Here is a 25586-nt window from a genome sequence, read left to right as displayed (position 1 = left end):
TTGTTTATCAAAGTCTAACCTAACCTAACCAAACTGTTTTCTATTGCAAAAACGATTCGCTTCTGGCATTTGCCGGCCGCTGCCGCGGCACTAACTTAAATGACATTAAACAAGTTTTTAGAATATAGTTATTCTGAATTTTTTTAATATTTTATGGACTCTTTATATTTTATACGATCTGGCCAAATGTGGATGACCAAATCGTGAAACGTTGACGATTTAACGATCTGATCAAACTATGTTGGCCATTTCACGATATGCGACCATTTCGTGAAATGGCCAGTCATATCATGAAATGATCAAATCTACGATATGACCACGACATACATATGTTGAGGTTTCTAGCCTCATTGTTATTAAGAAATAAATTTTCAAACACGCTGACGGCAGACTGCAAACACTGCTATTAATCGAGCTAATTTTTCAGGATTTGAGCAACTTTAGGATTATTAGGTTTAACGAGAATTCGATGAAAATGTATGATATAAAACATTGTTCATCAAATATACATATAGTTACTACTTTATACTATAATCTAGATATAATCCAATAACAAACTATAATTAGGTAATTATCTTAACTATTATAAGGCCTAATGAAATAATACTAAAATACGAATAAACATGCGATTTAAAGAAAAAAAAATATGATCATGTGGGAGTGGATTTAATGTATTTTGCCTAGGACACCGTCATGGCAGGGATATATTTTGTATTCCCTATTTGAAAATTTTAACTTTAAACTTTAAGTAAACATTAACTTTAAATTAATTTACCTAGTAGTAGTTTTACAGTATGAAGTTGTGTAAACATTGAAATAATATTCCCGTAGTTGAACAAACAGGATCTATTAATCAAGACTAGACTTTTAATCCTGCTAGACGTGAGCTGAATCATACATCTGTGGCCCACTCTTATAATAATCAAACTAATAGAACGATGACTATGAGTTCAATATATTTAATTTATTAAAAATATGGGTATATGTTAGCATAATTGGAAATTGATAATCTGTTTAATGTTTTTTTTTTGGGGCATAAACTGCAAGTTTTATGAAAATAGATGCAAATTAATGTAGACTAGGTAAATGACCTGAGATGGGTAACTTTTGAAGTGTAATCTAGTTAGTGTCTACCAATATATTTTTTTCAGTTGCCTCCAATTGATTCAATCTTTTTTCTACTATACAATAGCAATAAAAAGTTAATTTATAATACCTACATAATCACCAGAGAAGTTATACTTAACTACCTATCTATAGAAAATCACTTTTTCTTTGTACACTTTAAACAATTTAATATTCGCAAACAGTAAATAATGATAGTGAAATAGATACAATTACAAGTATTAAGTAAACCGCAATTTAGATCAATTTAATTTTAATCGAATAATCGGCATAATTTAAATATTGTGGTTATAAAAAACGGCTAGTGGTTATTTCTGTAACAAAAGTTTTAATGAGCGAGATATCCCAAAAATAACCATTTCAGAGTTCTTTGAACATTTTGTACGGTAAATTAAATAAATTTATCTTTTCAACTTGCTCACTTGGTATAAATTATTGAAGTTAATTGCTTAGTAGATATCTAGTATTAAAAAAGGTAAAGGAATTAATTACGTATTTAAAAATACTAAATGGTTTAAGTAGATAGATATAGTGTATACCTAAACATAAAATATATAATATATATAATTATAATATATAATTAAAATAAAATGAGAGAATAGAAATCTTATAAAAAAATGTTTAAATTATTTGTTTAAAATTTATCATTTGTTTAATGATGACTTTTATACAATAAATGAATCTGTATTCCACAAAATTTTGTACAAAAGGAATATAGGGCTCGTCCGGGATTTGAACCCGGGACCTCTCGCACCCGAAGCGAGAATCATACCCCTAGACCAACGAGCCGATGACTTCTGTTACGAAATAGGCATACGTATTATACATGAACTAGAATAATACGTTATATTTTTAAAAATAGACCAATTACCACGCTTACTGTAATTTTATACCGTGACTATTATTTTCACGATAAAGAAATGTTGATATTGATTGAGCGACACGGTTTTTCATTTTATATTATTTTTACAGTTACTTCGAGCCTTAGAGGAAGAAATTTAGAAGGTATCTACTGCTAGGATATATGTATTATAAATTTATATTATTATAGCCTTAGAAGAAGTGAGTGGCCGCTATTACCGATACGTTAAAACTATCTTTATTCGCAGATCGTACTATCGATAGTGAATAATGAATTTTGCCAGATTTACCCCACCAATTATTTAAAATGTTAATTTTCAGGAAATAACGGCCATTGTTGTGAAATTGTGAAGATCTAAAGCTAGCCGTTATTACTTCATGCAAGAAGAGTGAATCATATAAACTTTGTGCCAGTGTCGCGATGTCACTCCATTTGTTTCATTAGATTTCGAAGGAGAAACAATTCGACAATTCGTTAGCGCGGGATGTAGGAAACAAAACATGTATGGTGTCCTTTTGAGAGTGACATCAAGGACACTGCTAGTAAAATAGTGTAAAAAAGTGATCGTGTAATAGAATGTTAAGAAGTGTAGAAGGTAATTCTGGCAAAATCACCTCGTGCGGGGGCTCCAGGTCGTCGTCCATTGGTGGCGCGTCGGTCGCCCGCCAGGCGCGCCCGCTCCTGCCCCATACAACACCTCGTCATAATGCTTGACCAACTCAACACTCAAACACTAAGCAGCCATATTTACTGCATATAAATACGAATTGTTTATTTATATACAAAGCCTATGATGAAGTTCATCAAAGATCTTTTACGTACGATAAAGCAGCGGTGTTACCTACCCTATGCCATGCTGCATAATCCACAATGCGGTAGTCTTAAATGTCACTGTATTAACGATTTTATTCTGTTACAGCTTTTGTACGGATATTCAATGTTCCATGTATCTATGTTATTTTTATTTGAAGTGGGCAAAAATAAAAATGCTATTGCTGTTACTGAGCACGCCATTTTTCGTTTAAGAGACTATTATGAAACGGGTTTACGGGCATTTAACTCAAAAGAACCCTTACGGAGCAGGATAACGATATAAAACTGACGGTGACAGTAAATACGATCGTTTATGTTCCTATAAAGCCATCGGTTTCAATACGAATTAAATTACGAGTGGGTACCTATTTGCGGCCAGTGAGATGTTGCATGAATAAAAAAATAAATATATTTTTTGTTTTTATTTTTAGTAAAAGAGCGAACGAAAGCGAATACTAAACGAGGACTCGCCCTTACCGACTTGAAGAGCTCTCTTAAATTTAAACGAGGCTTAAAAGCCATCGACGTAGAGGTTGCAAGGATTTATGCTTCGTTTAGTAGAGAGTAGCGACACGAATGCAGGAAATTTAGTGAATTTTGCCTAAAAGACATCTGTTCACATAGGCTAATTTAAGATAAGTAGAAGAGAGATATGTTAAATAGATTCGTGCCTGTACCTGTAGGTGTCGTGGGGCGGAAGACCCAAGCCGGAGTCCTCAGAGGGCGAGCGGTGGTCCACCACTAGAGGGACCTCCGGCGGCACCTCCTACAACAATATACTACACCTCACCTGACCATTTCATATTTGAAAACAATTGGGCATTTTCAACACGATTTTTAGTGCTTTATTGGTCATGCGAAGTAAGTGCAATTTTTTGATCACGTACATATACTCAATTTGTTTCATGATTATGCTTTACAATTTTAATAAAAAAAATTTTTTGAATATTTGTTTTTTTCATATTGCCAATTATAGTGTAAATTAATATATATCATATACGGTATTCCGGAATAGATTGTCCTAAGTTGTGTTGTAAATAATAAAACAGCTAACGTAATAAATATACGTCAAGGCTTGCTTACATGGAAGCTATAACTATCTATGGTATACCTAGTGCACACTAAAAGTTTTGCGTTTCTAGCCACCCATAAATGTTTGAATTTTGAATGTTATATTTTTTTAACCTATGAAGTCTCATAAGTTGAGGAAAAAAAAATTTGGCTGGAAGCTCGTGTCAATTTTTTTTTATCTCAAGTTGAAGTCCGTTGTCCGTAGCAAAAACGGAACTAACACGAAACAATTTTAGGGCGATGATTTTTGATGATTTTAAAAGTTCGTTTTCTCCGAAAGCTTGCACTGCACGCCTTCAAAATACTTTTGGGAGGGAAGCACCTTATTTGAGCACTGTAAGGCATTGATATGCTGAATTTCATCGCGGCCGTGTTTCTCTTCATGATGAAAGTCGTGAAGGTCGACCCTCAACTGCGATCACGGAGGAAAATATGGCTACCATCAGACGACTAATTTAAGAAAATTGCCATATCACTTATTAGGAGATTCGAGGACATCTGGGGATTGGTATGAGACAAATTCAGAAAATTTTACATGAACATTTCAAAGTTAGGAAGCTTGGTTGCCGGTGAATTGCTCCCAAACTCACTCCAGAACAAAAACGACATCGAGTAGATTGGTGTTAAGAAATGCAATTAAAGTACAATTACGGACATTCTAATGCCGTGTATAATATCGTGACAGGACATGAAATATGTATATATGGTTATATTCCAGAAAGAAAACACCAATATTCTTTGTGGGTGTTTGAAAGTGACAGCAAACCAACCAAATTGAGGCAGGCGAGAAGGGTTGGCAAACAAATGATTGCATTATTTTTCTCTTAGACGAATCCTGTCTGCACTATCCCACTTGAGTAACAAAAGACTGTTAATGCCGAGTGGTACACCACTATTTTTTGCCCAATGTCTTAGAAAAAATAAGAGAAAAGCGACCTAGAAGTCGCATCTTGTTGCACCATGACAGTGCTTCGGCGCACACCGCGAACAAAACAAAGTCATTTTTGGCTACTGAAAACATAGAGCACATGACTCATGCCGCACGCAGTCCTAACCTAGAACCTTGCGATTTCTTCCTTTTCCCAAAAATCTATGATTCAATGAGTGGTTCGACATTTACGAGGCCAGAAGAGGCCGTGGTTGCTTTCAAACAGCACGCAGAAAACATACCCTCAGACCAATGGTCCTCATGTTTCCAGAAATGTTTTGAACGGATGAAAAAGTGTTTTAAATGTAACGGAGAATACTTTAAAAAGTAGTAAATATAATATTGGACAAATAAATTGTTTTGTTTATTAGTTACGCAAAACTTTCAGTGTGGCCCACGTAACATGAAACGTGACACGATATGCCGTTTTCAGCATTAATTAAATTTGTACAAACATAGTCTTTCCGAATTATATAATCTGGCTGCATGGTATCACGTAACATGTTTAAATGACCACAAATATTTGTTTCACAATCACACGGTACTCTATAACTGTATGCAAAACAAACTAGGAAACAATTAGGAAAATATTTCTGGTCAGATTTAAATGTGACCAATCAATATACGCATGCAACATAATAATATAACAGATACTATAGAGGTGTGTTTACACAAGCACTCACCGGGTCGTGTAGATCATGCATTGTCGAAGACGGCAGCATGTGGCGCTCGCCGCCGCGCTACGGAAAATAGATTAATCTCATCTATATGTACAAGCTCAACCTATATGCTACTACTTATTGTCTCATTAAATGCTTTCGTGCCTTGTGTGCAAAAGTGCAAAAGTTCGCCTGCGTTAGAAGTGCTTAATTGCATTGTATCTCTTGCATAACCTAGTTGTAGATTAAAACATCATGTAAAAATGATGCATGTGCTATATACTTATCTTTTCAGCTATGTTTCTATTCTTATTCGGAAGTCTCAAACAATAACAATTTCTCAAGTTCAAAATCTAATTTAAATCTATAATTCTATCCTGACTTTATTTAAAATCCTCCAAACCACTTGAACAATACGAGGGGAACACTACTCTATAGGTATATAGCAAGTCTCATTTGCATCTTGTCATTAACGAAACAGGGAGGCCGATCTCGACGGCCAATCTTCCTTGTATATTGCAGGCTGACTCTGTAACCGAGTTAGTTGTGCTTCGCAAACGGAGCGCAAAATTGTAATTGAAGTTTCCTGCCAGCGAGATTACGACGTAATAATACAACTTCGTTTCAGCTACCTTCAGCACAATTTAAAGACAAAAACTAGTGAACACTAAATCTTCATTCTGGCAGCGGTGAGATAACTTAATTGTATTAAAACTTTGACAAATCTAGAGAGTTAGTGCTCCGCTTGATAGCTGTAATGCCAATTTATCTCTATATTCTAACTTCGATACAGCTAGTTTTCGTAAAAAGAAATGAAACAAACTTTATATCATTCAGCATTTCAATATAATATAAATAAATTGTTATAAATTAAACACAGTTGACTTACAGATTGAGTTACTCTACATTTAAAGTATTTAGACTTACGCATGTAAACAAGGCTTTAGGCATATTGCAATAAGGATACACTACGATACATAGGTGTGTGGATAGCTAACATTTGTTCATATTTGGAAACGATTACACTTTTCGTAACATTGTATTATAAGAATGGAAAATTTGAAAAATATTACAAACGTGATTATTGAGCGCTCTAGGACAATGTATTTTAATAATCTCTGTATACCTTAAGGTGGTGTCTGTTAAGTGGTGAATATTTGTATACCTTTAAATGGTGGTCGGGTGGCGGTTCATCTCTCCTGTATACCAATTCATCAAACCTCGGCCTGTCTTCGGGTAACAGAAACTCCCGAATTTCCGTCAGAAGTGAGTACTGCGTGGAAAATACCAAATTTCTATTTACTGCGTAAGAGGCCCTTGTCAGTACTTAGTTAGGTAGATATTATAATTACGAAGCTACTTTCAAACACTTTCAAAATTAATAAAGAATAAACGCGCCATCAGATAAGTTTCATAAAATAACAATTATAAAATATTTTAGCAACAAATTTAGATAGATAGAAAAGAAATTTATTTAAGAAATTTATTTTTTGTTTAAGAGATTTTTGACGATTTATGACTTTGAATTACACATATGATCTGTTTTAAAGAAATACTTTAATAGTACCTTTTGTGGAGTATCCAGCAGATCTCTCAGCACCGTCAGAAAGGAGTCTGGCGTGAGCCTTCTCGTTGCGTATTCCTCCATGTAATAGGCAAGTGCAGGCAAATCACTTTGTGGCAACAAAGACTTGGCTTTCTGTTCTACAGCTACGGCTGCAGCTCCTCTCCGTCTACCCCAACCGCTTATTCTAGTCGAAATAAATATAATTGTAAATACTACTTAGTCTCTTCTTAGGACTTTTTATGATATGGGACAAACTTTGTGTTAGCAGCACCTATTTGTTGAAGTCACCAAGGAACTTCACAGAATACCTATGTATACAAATTTTCAAACCTAGTAATATAATGTAATATGATAGATCTCAATTTCATAAACGTTTAATATAAGTTTTTGGGTTTACATGGCAATCATCCCATTTTCTATATAATATTTACATTCTACTTAAATTATATTACGATAGTATTACGTACATAATAACCGTCCTTCGAACCGACTTACACGATCCGTGTTTAGGTAAATAAAGTTTATTTTTATTAGATATACATAGAGTCAATGAACAATAACGATAAATATTTAAAAATTATTTATTTATGGCTTGCAACAGTAACAATGATATTGAAATATAAAAAAATAGTACTCTAATTAACGTCATAGATCCAGCAGCAAACTAGGGTATGAAATACGAACAAATTAAAAAGTAGCGCGAGGGCGAGAATGCAAAGTGATTGGCGCAGGTCATTAACTATCATAAATCACTTTTTCCTCGATCACAGCCACGTACACTCTATAATATTACTATAAAACTATGTAATTTCTATATTACTTGAAAACAAACAGTGACGGGCGGACATGGCTATGACTCATAAAGTAACATTTGCAATTGGCTAATTTCTGTGGTTGAAGTCAGACATGTGAAGTCAGTAAAAAGTAATGTGTAACTGTATATCTGCTACCCAAAAGACTTATTTCTAGATGTTTTGGACACTATTTATGAGGTAAAAATTAGATTTTTAAAAATAATCTTTTACATTTTACTTTGTGGTCTCTGATTGAATTTAACCGCACAGATTTACCGTGTGTTCGCATAGGTAGGTACATTGAAAACAATCTTTTCACGTAGCGCTAGAGCTACAAGCACAGAATACATAATAGTAACTAAATGCTACAAGTCTAAACAGTTTTGGGATTCCTCCACATTTATAGAAATATCATAATTAGTATCTCTATAAAAACAAATCGCGATAGATTTGGCAATCGTCTCTTTGAGGTACAATTGTTAGCTTGTTTATCCATTTTACATTGAGGCGAAGTGACAGTAATCCAGTCACGATAGCACGAGCATAATATTCTAACATCAACGATACTGTTCAAAGTTTTGGGCTCAATTTCGATTTAATATTTAGATACATTATTCGAAACCCGAAACCAAACAAGAAGTTTGAACACGATTTGCCTGATGTCTACATTTTCAAGGTATGTCATCATCATCATCATCATCATCATCAGCCCATATACGTTCCCACTGCTGGGACACGGGCCTCCTATGAGGTATGTACCATTGAGATATTTAGCGTGACATTGTTATTTAGGTATTTTTAAATTCAAAGCCACTTCAATCTTGCAGCGAAATTTTCCTAACTTTTCCTGCGATAGCTTGCATTGAGAAAACTTTTAATTACGTATCCTTAAACTTTTTATAATGTTTCTACAAAGACCTTATAACTTAAATTACGGAATGACTTCCATAGATTATTGCAACACGTAGAAGTAGGTAATTGAGATTTTATCTATTGGTAGTTCTTGCGGTTTGAATTTTTCCGAATAGATATAATAAACAGCATAAATCGAACATTATATTTGTAATAAAAATTATAATATCTACAAAGAAATGTTTCATGGCCGGTTTTTCTATTTCGATGTTGAGTAGTATTTTGACCAACCAATATAATTGACCGCTGCCGTAGTACCTAATTAGTACAGTAATATTACTTTAGAAAAATAAACAATTATTATTTTTATTTATTTATTAAATTATAATGTACGTTACCTGGGGGCCGCTTCCCGTTCCCCATACGCTGTACAGGCATGAGGCACCTTGCCGACGTCCCTGACCAGCAAAGACATTCTTTTGTGGTACTTTAATTGTGCGACTGCTTCATCGTGTGTCACATCTACGAAGGACTGCCCATTCACTTCTAATATCTGATCCCCTACCTGTTAAAAAATTAAAGGGAATTAATATAAATCATAAAAAATTGAAATATAAAGTATCTCTACATTAAGAGCCTATAACAAAGAAATATTTTAAGTCTAAAAACACTGATTTTGTAGGCAGTTTCGCAAAAAGAAATTCCTAATTCAACTACTAAAAACCATATCCAACATCAACATAGATAAGATTGCACGAAATTACATTTATCAAAATGAAAAAACGAAAAATTACTAGATAAAAACAAAAAATAACATAAAATATAGCATTGAGGTCGGAAAAGGTACGAAATATTAGAGCCTAAATTGATTTCATACGGGGCAATAGCTGGCTTTATAGCGGGTTTACATTGAATTTATGACACAATTTTTTTTGCTACGATATAAATTGTTTCCTGCGCGTGACCTTTCGCGTCCTATAAGGCTGCGTTCACAAAATTTTATTAGAACCGTAGCTTTTCATTTCATTTCGTAATAAAAATAAAATTATTATATAGGATTCGAGCCTTCGATTGTGCTGATCTGGGATTAAATTTACTCTATATTGGTGAAAATTTTACGAAATCGCAGAATTAGATAATGAGTTTATCCATTATAAACAACAAAAAACGAGCCACAATGTGGAAGCAACGCAAATAATATAAAAAATAATGTAACTTTTTTAATTTCAGAAACAGGTGAATCATGGCTTCATCTCATTAATTATAAATGGGGAGGTCAGTGTTTTAAAATACATGCTTATATAACGTCAGCCAAATGTAGGGACACATTAAAATTCATGAACACGTCTGATAAACAGTGATTATTCATGAGAGGATCGAAACTGAAAATGGCAGATGTTCCGAAAATATGTTTTTACAAATTGTATCATTCTCATTTCATAACTTAAGTAGATTAGGTACTTTAGTATAAAATAAAAGCAACTCAAATAATGAATAGGTATTATTTGAAAGATCAAATAAAATGAACGTAATGACGATACGGTTTTTTTACTTTTGATCCAATAATAAGGTTTAAAGACATTTATTCCCATTAAGACATTAAGTCACTTACATGAGAAACTTAATTTTAAACATAGGTATTTATAAAAAATATCATTCGTTAGTTAAAGATTTAGAGTAAGTTCCGTCTTCTCTTTATAGTGGCGATTTGATGTTGAGAATAATAAAATCATAATAATTATCATAATTCAGAATAGACCGCTACGTGCATTATTTTGTCTTGAAGGAAATTAAAGACTTAAAGTACGGTTTACACTTTATTATATACCACCCAACCCAAAGAAAAAATTAAAAAAAAAATCGTTTCCTATTGTGTTTATTACTAACCATAAGTCCAGCTCTATCAGCAACGGAGTCTTTGTCCACTCCCGTGATGTAAATGCCAAGATTGTACTCCAAGCCTCCTCTTATCATCAGCCCCAGTGACTGTCCCGGCTCGATACATAGATCCACCTGCGTACAAAATGTACCGTTGAAAATATGATCAAAGGATATAAATAATTAAAAGAGCGTGTGTGCCGTGCACACGTGTCAGAAATGAAACTTCTTTGGCAAGATTTTAACTCTACTCCATGACGTAAAAAACGTAAAAAAAATACCGTCAGGTATTGCATGCCATCACGCGACCTTGAAATTTTACTCACAAGGCACCTAAAGAAGTTTCACCAATAAAAAATTTATCAGTTGAAATTTTTAGAAAATATAACATAAAATATCAATTGGATATACTTGAAAATTGCATGTAAATTCTCCCTACTTTTCATTACATTTACAAGCTTTCAAACTTCACAGACAAAATGAAGCATCCGAAAAATTTACAGTTCTGTCGATAAAACTGAAAAGAATAGAATTTGCTTTCAAATAAATCCTCTTTATTCCCAGTGATCGAGTAAATTGGCAAAAGAGAGCTTTACTGGGGCGCTTTGATGCCGAACTGAGTATCGCTGATTGCATGTAAAAGTAATTCTCTGTGATAAAAATAGACGTACATTCCGAATCTATATATCCGTGAAAATTTCAATAATTAATTTATATTATGATATAGTTTGGTATATTATAAATTTTTATTAATACACATACCTTCAATTAACATTTATTACAATGTGCAACGTTTGTTACATAATTTCAATAATGCTAATACATGTGCCAATATATTGGAATTAAGCTTAACATAAATCATAGTAATTAGTATAGCCAAAGATGTATATAGACACTGGACTAATAATACAAATGCCTGAGATAACAAGATATGTCATACGACTATAACTTTAATTGCAGACTAGTATTACGCATTCGTATATGGATTACTTGCACCTGACATTGTATTACTGGCATTATGGCGTATAGGATCACAGGAGATTACTTCAATGCATTACATGAAGCCGTGAGTTTATGACTGAATTGTAATAATTAAATGACGTAATAAAGGTGTTCTTCTTATTTCATTTGTTTACTGTTTCATAAAAAAATAATTTATTGCGTATACCTACATATAAGTAGTTACTTTTCAACTTTATTGGTAATGCGTACGATAGTCGCATGTATTTATTTAATCTCAAGATATAAAAAAATTGAATTAGTTTTTTGTTATCAATAAAGATTTTATGACAATTAAAGATTTCATGCGAGTTAATCAAACACTTTTATTTGTTTTATAAGTCAAAGTCACGAAAATGTTCGAAATACTTTAAAAAAAATGCAGTGAAATATGAAAATAATTTTCATCTCACCCAAACTCGAATCAAAATACTTATTTCAGGCATAATTTATCTTCTGCGCACTTGTATAAATTTAACATTTTAAAAGGGTCAAATGCAGATACTATTTTCAGGCTCCATTGAGTGGAACGATTTAAATTACAGATGTTTTCTTTTAAATGATAATTATAATACTTGACCGATATTAAAATTGTTATCTAGCAGATATATAAAATAACACGAAATTGTCGAATATTATTCCTTATTATACCCATATAATATACATGATATGTACATATAGGTAATCCGAATAAAAACCTTTTAGCTATAAAGTAAGGGTTACAAGATATCCCGTGGTATAAACATTACAATGGAAATTTTGCATACGCTGATTGTATAAAAAATACTTTTCATATATGTATTAAAAAAATCTACGATATAATCTAGATAGAGTGTAAAAGCTTATTTATTAGAAATAACAGTCCTACTTTAGATAATATAAAGGTTCTTATAAAAAGGCTCTTGCTTTTGAAATTGTGTCATCGCTGAAACTCAAGCAAACGATCGAATTTTTTTTTTTGGGTCGCTTCCTCTTTGAAATTTTCTGGTTGCACACATTTCTTAATACCGTGACATTTAAACGAAGAGAAGGCAAGTCGGCGTTGTCTGAAATAAAAATACGTTCTCTAAATCGCACTAAAAGTTTACCACATATTCTGTAAAAAGTATAATCGAAAATCCCGAGGGTGTTGTGACCTAGTTGCCAGCTTACAAGGCATTAAGAGGTTTCTTTTAGCCCACAATCGACCTACCACTGTGTATTTCTGATTCCTGATTGCAATATTAACTGCGTCATTGTTTTAATGCTAGCGTTTATTTGAAATTGCTACCGATCCATCTCAGTTTATTTTTAATATTTTATTTACGTAGGCGCTATTATGAGAAAATAGTTGTATAATGTCATGCTAACTCACAATGCATACCTATATTGATGCATACTATAAATATATTGTTGTGTAACAAATAACAATACTCAAGATTATATAGCATCTATCACTGCTAATCTTTTCCATGTTCTAAATATTCTATTATTTAATGTCTTGAATTATTAAATAATAATGACAATTTGTCGAAAGAATGGTAACATGAATTTGGTTGGTAACGACTCATCAACAAAGGTGGTTTAAACTTTCAATCAGAGTGAAAAATATACATCAATAAAGTGTAACAATAGAATAGTGGGATACACACGATAAAATGAATAATACATTACTCTTCGTATCGATCGGTCCTTGCTAGCTGAGCGCGGCGGGCGCAGCGGCGGCGGCGACGCTGGCCGGCCGTAGCGGTCCATCCAAGAGCACGATGCACGACCAACCAGCGCACCAGCTGTCCGTACCACCATCGTCAGTTGACGACATGATTTTAGCATCTAGGAAGAAATATATTTACTTAGAAACTACGCATAAAGCGACTAATTGACTTGATTGATGCTATTCCATTATACACCATCTTTTTCACTGCAACACAACTTTTAAATCGATTATTGTCTTGGCAACACTTGGATATTCTATCTTCATAAATAATCAAATTGATTTTCATAGTGTAATAACTTAAAGTAGAGGTTTTCTAATCTTAAAGAATTTTATCGGCCTGGAATAAATGCAAGAACAATGTAAATGAATAACTGGTGTATTTGCTGATGTGAACTATATTACGTAAAATATGTCGTAAAGGCAAAATTTTATAGCAACATAAAGTCTAGGAATAGTTGAGACAGTACGTCCGTACGACATTCGTTAGCCGGCTCGGCGCTCGATGTAATAAAATTTACTGCCCGATTGGCTACCACGTACTATATCTTGCAAGGGTCGAGAATCCCTACCAATATTAGATATGCGAACGTATGTATGTGTATGTTCCTTTATCACGCAGAAGCAAGATAAATGTTGAAAATTTAAGATTAGGGACGGATTAGGTCTAGGAGACAAATAAGACTGAATATTTTGTGAAAAGAATAGTCTGGGAATACGGAATATAAATAAATAAGGAGACCGACTGGAGGCCTAGTCATTCGATAGCTTAACATTATATATTGATGATCAAAGTATCAAGAAAATTACCTATACGCCCCCCTTACATTTGATCCATAAATACAATATAATATTATAAGTTCTTGTTATAGAATAGATATAAATGCATAACTTATGAAGTAATAATAATATTTATATACATAATCCTCTTAAGTTTCTTATCCCAAGAAAATAAGCTTAACGAGAAGATAATAAAAATAGGCGATGTAATCAAAACTTTGTCGTAGCGCCGAGGCCTACGCGCCGCGCCGTAGCAATTGCTTACAAATAAAGAAAATATTCTCCGTAAAAGCATATTTCTGTTCTCGTATTGTATTGCCAAATTACTGTTCATATAGATTATTTGATTGTATTATAAAACATTGTAATTTTAACATAATACATTAATTGTTATAATTACACTTTTATTAACACGATCTTAGGCTGAATATTCGTTTCAATAACCTTACTTAGTAGAGAAAAAGATCGTACTTGTACAGTTAACAGTACCTATAGTTACACTAGCATTAGAGAAGGGCGGTGCCCAGTGCCTATTAGCCATTAACTAAGCTCGGTCACGAAATAATTACATTCACTGACTGGCAACACAGCTGGCATTGTTTAATTTCGCTGCACATTTTCATTGCCACAAATAGCAGCAATAGAGGAAATTTAGTTGGCAACGTTGGATTTTCGCGATATTAAAATAGAACCTCAAATAGCATTTCATACACGTTCTAACTAGCTTTTATTTCATTTCACATAACGTAATAAAATGTTGTAGCTATAAATTTAGAATCCTTTAATTTCTTTACTCTCAACTCAAACTCATTACTTACACAAAATATTTTCTAAGATAAACACGATGGTAAGGTCCCTTTTTTCAGTATAAAATGTATGATTTTTTTATACAAAACACATAAACAAGCCTATTTGAAAGATACCCATGCTTCATTTAGAAGGTCTCTTGCAAATTGGTAACAGAAACGTGCCATTAGAAGGTCAAATGTCAAATAAATATACATTGTATTTATTTTAGACGACGGCATAGAAATATCTTTGTTTGATAAGAACAGTATAGTTCTTGAAGATAGCTTATAAATCACCTTTGATGTATTAAAAACATTTCTTACAATATATTTGGTACAGGTATCAATAAATTTTGCTGGAAGGCACGTGGAATTATATACAAGTTGGGTACAATATTTATTTGGCGTCCCAGGAATAATGTTTCATTGTGGAACGAAATACTTTATTATACTTGTTTAATAATTACCTTTAGTGCATCCTCATGTGATATTCCGGAGAAAGGAGTTCCATTGACTTGCAATATAGAGTCTCCGGGGCGAAGCCCTGCGCGCTCTGCTACTGAACCTTCTTCCACCCTTGATATATACACTCCGACACCTATGAAACGTTACGTATATTGCATCATAAATTTATCGATATTTTTGTAAACCAATTTAATCGCACCTCTAATCCATACTAATATTATAAATGCGAAAGTAACTCTGTCTGTCTGTCTGTTACTCAATCACGCCTTAACTACTGAACCAATTTGCATGAAATTTGGTATAGAGATATTTTGATACCCGAGAAAGGACATAGGCTACTTTTTATCTCGGGAAAATGACGCAATCCCGGAAATCCCACGGGAACGGGAACTATGCGCGTTTTTCTTTGACTGCGCGGGCGAAGCCGCGGGCGGAAACCTAGTTACTAATAACAATTACATTCGGCATCAGAATGCGCATATTATCAGCTGCTAAAAATCATGCTAGCTCTACTGAAGAAATAAATTTGTCTTTACCTAAATGTAGAATTATAATCACGTAATGTCACGATTTTGTTAAAAATACAGCGTTTATTTAAATAATGAACTACAAGTACTTATTCGTTTGATGTGGTTAAATCAAAAACATACTTTATCTACAGTTTTATTGTAAACGCTGACACGCTGATTCCATATAAATAACTTAATAAAATCCCTGGATCGGATGAGATTAGCGTTTCGTGAAAAGCCTTTGTTCACTGATTGGATCGCTTTGTTTGACCGCACCGAGTTCTATTTATATTCGAATCAATAAACGGAGCTCTATCTGTGTGTTTACAACAACATTTCAGGTGAACTTTTCCCATCTATCTTATGATATCAGTAAAAAAAATAATGTGTTTTGGACAATCTGGTTTTTATGTAACTAATGCTGATTAATTTCAAGATCCGTTATAAAAGTGGCAGTGCTTCTTAACCAAACAAAATTGAACGTGCAATTATTTCCAACTAAAAGTCTCTAGCATGTCTCTATATATTAACAAAATTATGCTGTAACTCAACTTCCAAAATGTCTGCAGAAGAGCTGTACAACACCTACACTATTTTCGAATGTTTTAATATTCACTAGCCCATCTAATTAACGTTGAAGGTATCTGCTGGCTTAACACCTAGAAAAGAAAACATACCTGCTTCTTTACCTCCTTTGACGCAAATCCCGAAGCCGTGCGAATCCGCGGGGTCCCGGCTCATGGTGACTGTGCGGGTGGCCGGCTCCGTCGGCGGCGCCGGCGCTCCGCCCGAGGAGTACGGCCTTTCACGCTCCGCACCTCGATATATCGCCTGGTAAAGTGTTGAAAAAATTATATTGTAAGTGTTGAAAACTTAACGCAAGGGGAAAAAATACTTGTCGATAGAATCGTGAAAACGAGTGAATAGAGAGTAGAGACAGAATTCGTAGATGGTAGAGTTCGGTATTGAGTCTTGAGTTGATGTAAAAAGAAGCACTAGTTTCAATTAGCGTCATAATTTACATCTAAATATTTTAAATAATCATTTAAAATGTTTGTTATAATTTTTTCACATAGCTTACATTTATTTTGAATTAATTTTAGTAATAAAATAAGTAGACATTGAGGCATGGTCGAGCTTATTAAGCACATTACTGACTACGTAAGCGTATATTACGAGTTAGCATCTTTACCAATTCTATTTTATTCGAATGTAGTCTATTCTATTGAACGCTACGCTAACAGAAAGCCACTTGGCTAGGGGGGCATAAGAATGATAAATATGTGTTATTATGAGGAATATTCAATTTGTTATATTCCAGTAAGCAGTGCGTACTTATATCTTTTATATTTCGAGCACATTGCCTTTACAAATATTTTCAATATCTGCTACGAGAAAATACCGAAATAGAATGTTATTTTAATGTCGCTACGGAATCCTGAAATCTTAGAGAAAATTGTTATAGTGCTTTTACTCGCAGGAGAAAATACATTTTGGATTGAAGCACTTATAGACATTGACCGTAACCTTATTTACAGGTATAAAACATAACTTTTGCAAAAAAATTATTTCAGACAATTTATTCAATACTCTTGTAAAAGCAGAAGATACATAGTAAATTAGTTTGACAATAAGTACTTTTTATGATTAATCTTATTAATTAACTAGCTTCCACCCACGACTTTGTACGTGAATCCTCGTTTTTCTTCGTTCCCGCAAGAATTTCGGGAAATCCTTAGTGGACGCCTACGTCCTAACATCTACCTGCATGCCAAATTTCAGCCCGATACGTTCAGTGGTTTGGGCTGTTCGTTGATAGATCACTATGGCGATTATCACACGGCACCGCGCACCGCGGCGGTTGGCAGTGAATCCCTACGAGGAACGGACTGTTCGACCGCGCGGTCGGGCGGTGTATGTGTGTTTGGTATCAACGGATTTAATAGAAGCTAATGCAACTTGAGAACCGCTTCACCGCCAACCGCGGCGGCACGCGGCACCGTGTGTTAATCGCCTAAATCAGTCACCTTTGAGTTTTATATACATAGATTATTAAATAAATCATGTACAATCAACTTTTTAGTGCAATACAAATCATCGTTATTTATAAATTACAATATTTACGAATACGGAATACCTATCCCAATTGTTAACAGGTTATTTTATACCAATACTTTAACCAAATAAAAGAATGATTTGAGAGTAAACTATTCATAAACTATAATAACTATATCTCTTAACTATTCGCTTTCTAGTAGGTTTATATAAGGCTGGAAGATAGATAAGAATTATGTAGGTAATGTTAAAAGCTCGAATGCAAAGCTTACAGAATGAAGACGTATATAAAAGTATTAATTATTTTTATTTCAATTATGTATAATTGTATAATATATATACATTTAGGTTCATTTTGATTCTAAATTCTTATTATTAACCCTTTAATTAAAATAATAAATTGGATATTATTTTATTTTTAAGAACATTTGTAAAGTGTATCATGACTGATTTAATACCTACTTGCGTGTGTAAAGTAATCCAAATGTTATTTTTAAATAAGTACACATGTTTATGAATTTATTTATAGTAAAATCAATCGAAAGAGGATTTAAATCTACAATCAACGTATTACGTAACTAGTGAAAGCAGAAAATGACTAGTTAATACATAAAAAAATATTATGAATAATGCTAATCCTTGTTGCAGTGAAAACTAGACCATGAAAGTTATTGCATATATAAAAATTAATTTACGCTTATTGATAAAGTTTCGTTTTTTACAAATCAACTCGCATAAAACGTGTCTCTATAACCAAACCGAGGCAAACAAGGTAAAGGAAAAAACAAACACGTATTAATATATACTACTATATAACCTGGATCTTTATATGACTTGTGTAAATTACCTCATAATTCTCGTTGGAATCCAATTTGAAGACAAAATGTAGGACTTCAGTTCACTAAACCGCTCAATAACTGAACACATCACGCACCGCTTAATGCTTCCCGGCATACATTTTACGTCACTTTTGTATGAATATCGATCTCTACGAAGACCTACTATGATCACCTACATACGAATTCGAAAAATAATCAAAACTATAAAACAACAGGCTATATTGAATTTTCCGAATAAATATCCGTAGCAATAAAATAGAAATCACACATTAAATAACAAATTTTGCTGAGTTCTAACTTATAAGGAAATACAAGAAATTAATGGCAATAAGAATGCTTTTTACAGGAAATATGAAAGAGACATGGCTCATAACAGCATTAAGACTCGACTGACACAAACTATTCAGCAGTGGCCCTCACCTGACTTAAATCGTAATATGGACACACCTTTACATGAATGAAAAGACAAAGGTTGTAACCATATTGTATTTGAAATGTAATTCACAAATGTCTTGTGACTGTGTTAACCATATTTCCTCGATAATAACTCATAACAGTTTAGTTTGTGTCTTTAAATTTTGAAGTAGGTAATAGATAAATGGGGCAGGCACTCAGGTTAGGTCATATCCATTTGTTTCTCTAAACGTTTACCGCTGCGGTCATGAATAAAGTAGTAATATCGACTCGTAGCAGCTCAGAATTATTCACGCATTTGACAGGCCTCGCCGGACGCCCACGTTTCATACATCAGACTATTTTTAGAAAACCAATTCCAAATGTGTCAATAGGTACCTACATAATATCAACATCGATTAGCAAGTTGATTTTTCTCATTCATATATACGTTTGAAACTTCAGTTTGTTTTGTAATAATAGTACAAGGCCGTTAGGTTTTATTTTCATTATTTGCATTTCTTAATTTCTTGAGTTTTTCTTTCATAAGATCAAAAAAATAATTATCGGAATTAGTCCACCCGTTCACGCGTGATTCCATAACCAAGGAAAATAGAGATTATTTTTTATATAATATTATATTGTATATGTAGAGTTGAATTTGTATATACCGTGTGACAACAATACAAATTCTTTTTAGATCATGAACTCATTATGTTTTTTGAGAAAAGTATCAGTAAGTAAGTACCTACCAGAATATTTTTTATCACCGACTGTTTATCGATCTTAGTCGAGCTAACCCTAGTACTAAGTCTATAAACTTACATGATGTGTAGTACTGCTAGGACTGCTGGCTGGAGAATGCCGTCGAGTTGGCAAAGGCGCAGGCAGAGGAGCGGGCAGCGGCGCCGGCGGGTGCGACGGCGGTAGCGCCTTCCCCAGCGCCGCCGCACCGCCCTGCCCAAACAATCGTAGCACTTGCTCCGGTGATATCGGCCTCTTCTTGCCATTGGAAGCGCTGAGGTGGTTTGTACTGTTTCTTAAACTTGTTGCACCGGCTAGTAACAAAGAATTTTTAGCTGATTACCATTTAAGTCAACTTAGAAGAGTACCTACTAACGTAAAAAATATTAAATATGAACACAAACCTGCACTATTAACTAACGTTGAGGATCCGACATAGGGGGTCCGAGCCAGTTTCCCCGAGTAGTGGTGCGAGTAGGCGGGGTGATGACCGTGCGAGGAGGCCGGCCGCTCCACGATGGTGTACGAGGTGCCCGGCGGCGAGTAGTACACCCCGCCGCGAGCACGCGCTCGCGCATCCTCCGCCTCATAGCTCTGCCGGTTGTCCTGCAACCACTGCGCGTATCCAATATTTCTTTTAAGGATTTCCCTTAATGGGATTTGTTCTTGATAAATTTGGAAAGGTGTTCAAACTTTTACTGGAGTAACTGGAGATAAAGGACGTTGGTTCAGAAAGATGAAATTTGTGCTGAGTAAAAGTCCCTTGTTTGTTGTTTTTGTTTTTGTGATATTCGTTTTTTACGAAAATTCGAAAAAAATTACACCCATTGCCACACTATATGGTTTGTATGGTTCCAAATGAAGAAATTTTTTCAATCTGTTTTTGGCATAGCATTCCTGGATATACATACAGGGTGTCCCAAAAAGTAGTGATGAACGGAAGCTGGGAGGTAGAGGACCTCGAGGGCTATCCGAATCACCCCCATGTATGTTATGCGATTTTTCGCATTTTCAGAGTTATGACGTTTTTTTCAATTTAATAAGGCCCGTAAAAAAATAATATCACATAAAAAAGGTTCTCGTTTGGTTTTTAAAAACTTGCTCTATCTATCAGGTAGCTACCCTGAAAATTTCATTTTATTATTCAGAAGGCTTCAATCGAAAAATTGAAATCTAAATGTGGTAAGTGCAAAAATTTAATTAACACGATGATTAACAAAAACAAATTAAAACCAATAAAAAGGTGTTTAATAACCAGAAATTTTTAAAATAACCCCGCTGTTGCTCAATGTAAGTGTGACATCACCAAAAAGTTGTCTTTTAAATGACGCCACCATGAGTTAAAATATCATCGTACTCGGCGATAGGTGAAAAATTTAAAAAAACGTCATAGCTCCGAAAATACGAAAAATCGCATAACATACATGGGGGTGATTCGGATAGCTCTCTAGGTCCTATACCTCCCAGCTTCCGTTCATCACTACTTTCTGGGACACCCTGTATATGTGATTTTAATGATATATCAATTTCAAAGGGCGCATGCGTAGATATAGTATAAATTTGAATTTGATTTCGAAATGGTTTCAACAATTCACTGTGTTTTCAACATTAGTATTTATAAATTAAATTACCAATAGAATGAGTTAAGAGCGTTAATTTTTAACAACAAATTCCTTAAATTAATTTCAAAACTTACAATTAACTTAAAAGTATTGCTTTAACAAAATATGTCGAGAAGAGAATAAAATAATTACCTATAATCCATCGTTTTATTAAATAGAAATTACCGAATAATGAAAAATATTTCCCGAATGCGAATACGTTTGATTCAAACTAGTTTGACAGAAAAATATATCATCTGGATTGTGACAAGTACTCTACATCCGCTTCGATCGAATATGCACGATGTCCGCTTTTAATACTCTTAGTACAAACCCTCTGCACATACTGTATTTGTTACAAAAGACAAGCAGTGTATCTCTACCTGCTGCGAGCGCGAATGCCTCGCGAGATGATGTGCAGGCGGGTGCTGAGGCGTGGCGGAGCGCCAGCCGTAGCCCTGCGCGTAGGGCGGCGGCCAGCGCGTGCCGAACTCCGCCAGCTCGGAGCCCTCGCCTTCCCCCGACCTCATGCCGGGGGCCACCGCTCACTCTATAACAAACAAAAACTTTTAATGACTCCCGCTCGAAAACACAATAAAAAATACGAAGTAGACTAAAGTAAAAAAGCTTTGTAAAACTTTCAATATTTATATTATGATCTGTTTTATTATTGATATTTTTAATATGAAATTATAAGTTTCAATTTTAGTTTTATAACACTTTCCATCACGGGTTTTAATAATCGACCTTTTATCTAGGTACCTAAACGGCTGTTTCGTCTTTGATTACCAAATATGAAAGGCATAAGCTGCCTCGGCCATTCTCTACGTGCTATATATGTAATGGATGGTGGTATTCAGGGGTAAAAGGCATTCCTAGTTCACGATCGAAGTAAAGTCGTCGGCCTCATAAATCCAGCCGCCGCGCCCAGGTGTTGCGAGTGCTCCTAAATAACCCAAGAATGCGGTCTATCTACCTCATTACCAAATTATTTATACTTTATTATTTATACTACTCTTGTTAAAGTTTCCTGAAATGGTGCCAATAACGAAGGAAACAAATTGCGACATACTTCAAAAACCGCGATATGAATTATAGGCACCATTTGTTTAAGATTTACGAGCTAATTTATGATTTAAGGACTATTATTAGATTTTATAATTACAATTCAGCCGAATAATATTCAGGCAGTTAACTAAACAGCGATAGTGAACAAAGACTAACAAACTAGCTTCCAACTTAAACTATATACGACATAAACACCATTTTAAAAGTACCATTACAGTAAAAATTTATAATATGTATAACATATGCATCGATATCTACTTAATAGTACTTATAATATATGCTTCAACAATACTATTAAGAAAATCATGATAAATTAGTGATAGATTGACCGTAGGATAGACGAATTATACAATATCGTTAACATAATAGTTCCGTGATCCCTTATCGACCACCCAGGTTTTGTAGGACAAGCGGCAAGCCTGCGGCCGACAGGCACATTTCCGACAGCGCTATTACTTACAAATTATATTTTAACAAAAGCTTACCGTAGTTTGAGACAGTTGAAGATTAATAGCTTTACTATTGAGAAATGATCCCTAAACGTTTCTAATGTAAAGTGAAAATCAAGTTATTTCTTTATTTATTATTTATTTATCTTGAATACAAGTCCAATAAGATATTTTTGGCTAATGACTGAAAAGGCCGATCTCCACCTCTCTCTTCTTCGTAGGTACACATTGTTAAAGAAACGAAAATAGACTAGGCTTTGACTATTTAAAAAACAATTTGCAGTAAGCAGTTGAGATAACAATAACTAGGTAGATAATAATAGATCACTTTTATAAATATTACTCTTGCCCGTACATTAAACGACATAACTACTGTAGTACTGCCTTAACCCAAAGCCAAAAAATTCCAGTCATTTGGATTTTTGTAAACATTTCCATTATAAAACAACTTGCTCGTATCGGGTTTTCGGGTAAAGTTTTTAACCTAGACCATGAACTTATTATTGGCTTGCGTGCCTCTTGCACAAGACTTGGGATTTCTTGGGTAAATTTTTGCAAGTTTATTAGAAATATGCAATTCTGAGAATTATAAGTAGTATTATTGATTTAGTACAGTCGCTGCAATAAAACGATAGACAATTATTTTTACAGTTTATTCGATATACTCGTATTACAGCTATGAAGTAAATAAATAATAATCTATTTTCATAACTTGTATTGATCAGTTTAAGGATTGTAGGATAAAGCATGTCAGATAAGAAAAGTCGTAATCGTACAATGTATTTAACATATTAGTTGCTGACCAACCGATTGCGGAGCTTTGCGTGGCGTATTATGGCATTATCTTGATAATGTCTGCGACGCAACTACATAGAGCCATTTCGATAACAATGCGCTAACAAGTTCCGCGTAGATAATATTACATTTTAAAATTCTTTTGCCCATTTTATTTCAAAAACCAATTCTTTCTGTGATCCATCGGTCGAAATACGACACTCTTTGACCACAATACAGGCACTCATTCTGTACACCAAAACATACCTATCAAAATATTTTCATGGATCATTGAAAGATAAATCTATAAAATAAATATATATTTAAGTTTAACTAACAAAACCCAACATGAACATCTCATAACTCAAATTCATATATATGTTGGATTTGTCTTTGCATGGAGTAAGATAATAATAATAAATAACTGTTGAAATTTTGAAAGCATTTCAAAACAATGTGTACCCTATTGGAGACAAGGCGAGGAGCTAATATTAAAAGAAATACTTTTGTATGATAGCTGGTTATGAGCAGAAGGAATAAACAATACTCTCATATTTTGTGAACATAAATACCTACTACAAAATTGTACAAACTTATTCCTAGATCCATTGTATTTAGGTATATTTCCATTACCTATATTCATATATGGCACATGAGACCGTAGCTAACCTATTTGTAAGCAATATTTATGAGAAACAATTTATATTTATCGGGTCATTGTCCGTAATAAACCAATATCTAGTAAGTTATTCAAGCCAGATCACATTGTCAAACATTTTTCGGGTTCGGAGGAAAACCTCCGCACTGCGGTTGTTCGTATCAATATTGTTACACGAGCATTGTCTGTATTAAATAATAGCATGGAGTATTAAAGTTACGATAAGATACTTACAATATATACAACTATGAAAAATTAAGTTAAATACAACGAAAGGCACCACTCATGGATAATTGGAGACTGTAAAAGACATCCAACAAACTAGTAACAGTGTACAAACTACATTGGCATACCTCCTAGAAGAAAACTCCGAGCTGAAAGCTAAAATTGAGAAACTAGAAAATCAAAGAAAACAAGATAAAGAGCAGATTACATTATTAGAAAACAAAATAGAAGAAAATCAACGAATTGAACGAAAAGCCAACATAGAAATAAGAAATGTTCCCTTATCAGGAAAAGAAAAGAAAACCGATCTATTACAAATGGTCCATACCTTATCTGATTGTCTGAAATTAAAAATGGATAAAACTGAAATAAAGGACATAATTCGAACTAAGAAACAAAAACAAGAAAGAAGTACCCTAATCGTAGAATTCACGAATACATTTATAAAAGATGACTTATTGAGAACGGCAAAAAGTTATAACTACAAAAACAAATCGAATAAATTAAGTGCCAAGCAATTAGGCATCTCAACTAATCAAGACATACCAATCTTCATTTCAGAAAATCTTACCCCCCACTGCTCTAGATTATACTTTCTAGCTAGAGACTTCAAGCAATCGAATAACTTTAAATATTGTTGGACTAACTATGGGAAGGTGTACTTGAGACGTGACGATGACTCGCCTATAATAACAATTCACAAAGAAATACAACTACAGGATCTTCTAAAGAAATGACTATACCTATGTCTTTTGTTTATTAATATCATACATATTATAGTATTAGTATATAGTAAGCTAGTGAAAGTAAAACATAGTTTATTTTATCTATTATATTATTATGGTGTCTATTATTATTTCACTACTAATAATTTTTATTTATATCATATTATATTTTATATTTACTTTATTCATATCCTACCATGTTATACAACTTTCAAACAAGTATTATTATTATCCACATACTGCAAACATACCTATAAAAAATGTTTTGTTGA

The 25586-nt window shown here is 33.7% G+C and overlaps 1 protein-coding gene and 1 non-coding gene across 7 annotated transcripts in view; both read right to left on the bottom strand.

Moving 5' to 3' along the window:
- Window positions 1-25586, bottom strand: part of LOC123706491 (whirlin) — a 68520-nt gene that overhangs the window by 24783 nt on the left and 18151 nt on the right. For 3 of the 6 annotated variants that reach the window (XM_045655798.1, XM_045655803.1, XM_045655804.1), the window contains exons 2-14: window positions 21799-21965; window positions 20219-20429; window positions 19896-20128; window positions 16461-16614; window positions 15277-15407; window positions 13202-13360; window positions 10559-10684; window positions 9070-9236; window positions 7026-7209; window positions 6624-6731; window positions 5483-5539; window positions 3478-3566; window positions 2602-2668 (exon numbers count right to left, since the gene is read on the bottom strand). In XM_045655798.1, coding sequence (XP_045511754.1) covers window positions 2602-2668; window positions 3478-3566; window positions 5483-5539; window positions 6624-6731; window positions 7026-7209; window positions 9070-9236; window positions 10559-10684; window positions 13202-13360; window positions 15277-15407; window positions 16461-16614; window positions 19896-20128; window positions 20219-20429; window positions 21799-21945 — 1833 coding nt within the window. In that variant the 5' untranslated portion in view covers window positions 21946-21965. The remainder of the gene's footprint in view (window positions 1-2601; window positions 2669-3477; window positions 3567-5482; window positions 5540-6623; window positions 6732-7025; window positions 7210-9069; window positions 9237-10558; window positions 10685-13201; window positions 13361-15276; window positions 15408-16460; window positions 16615-19895; window positions 20129-20218; window positions 20430-21798; window positions 21966-25586) is intronic. The other 3 variants (XM_045655800.1, XM_045655799.1, XM_045655801.1) reach the window with 3 other exon arrangements.
- Window positions 1843-1914, bottom strand: Trnap-cgg. Its single transcript has one exon. It is a non-coding gene; the product is annotated as a tRNA-Pro (tRNA).

The sequence above is a fragment of the Colias croceus genome, chromosome 3 (genome assembly GCF_905220415.1).
Source record: "Colias croceus chromosome 3, ilColCroc2.1".
Taxonomy (NCBI): Eukaryota; Metazoa; Arthropoda; class Insecta; order Lepidoptera; family Pieridae; genus Colias; species Colias croceus.
Note: the sequence above shows the minus strand (reverse complement) of the source record. Positions and strands in the feature narration are given on the sequence as shown.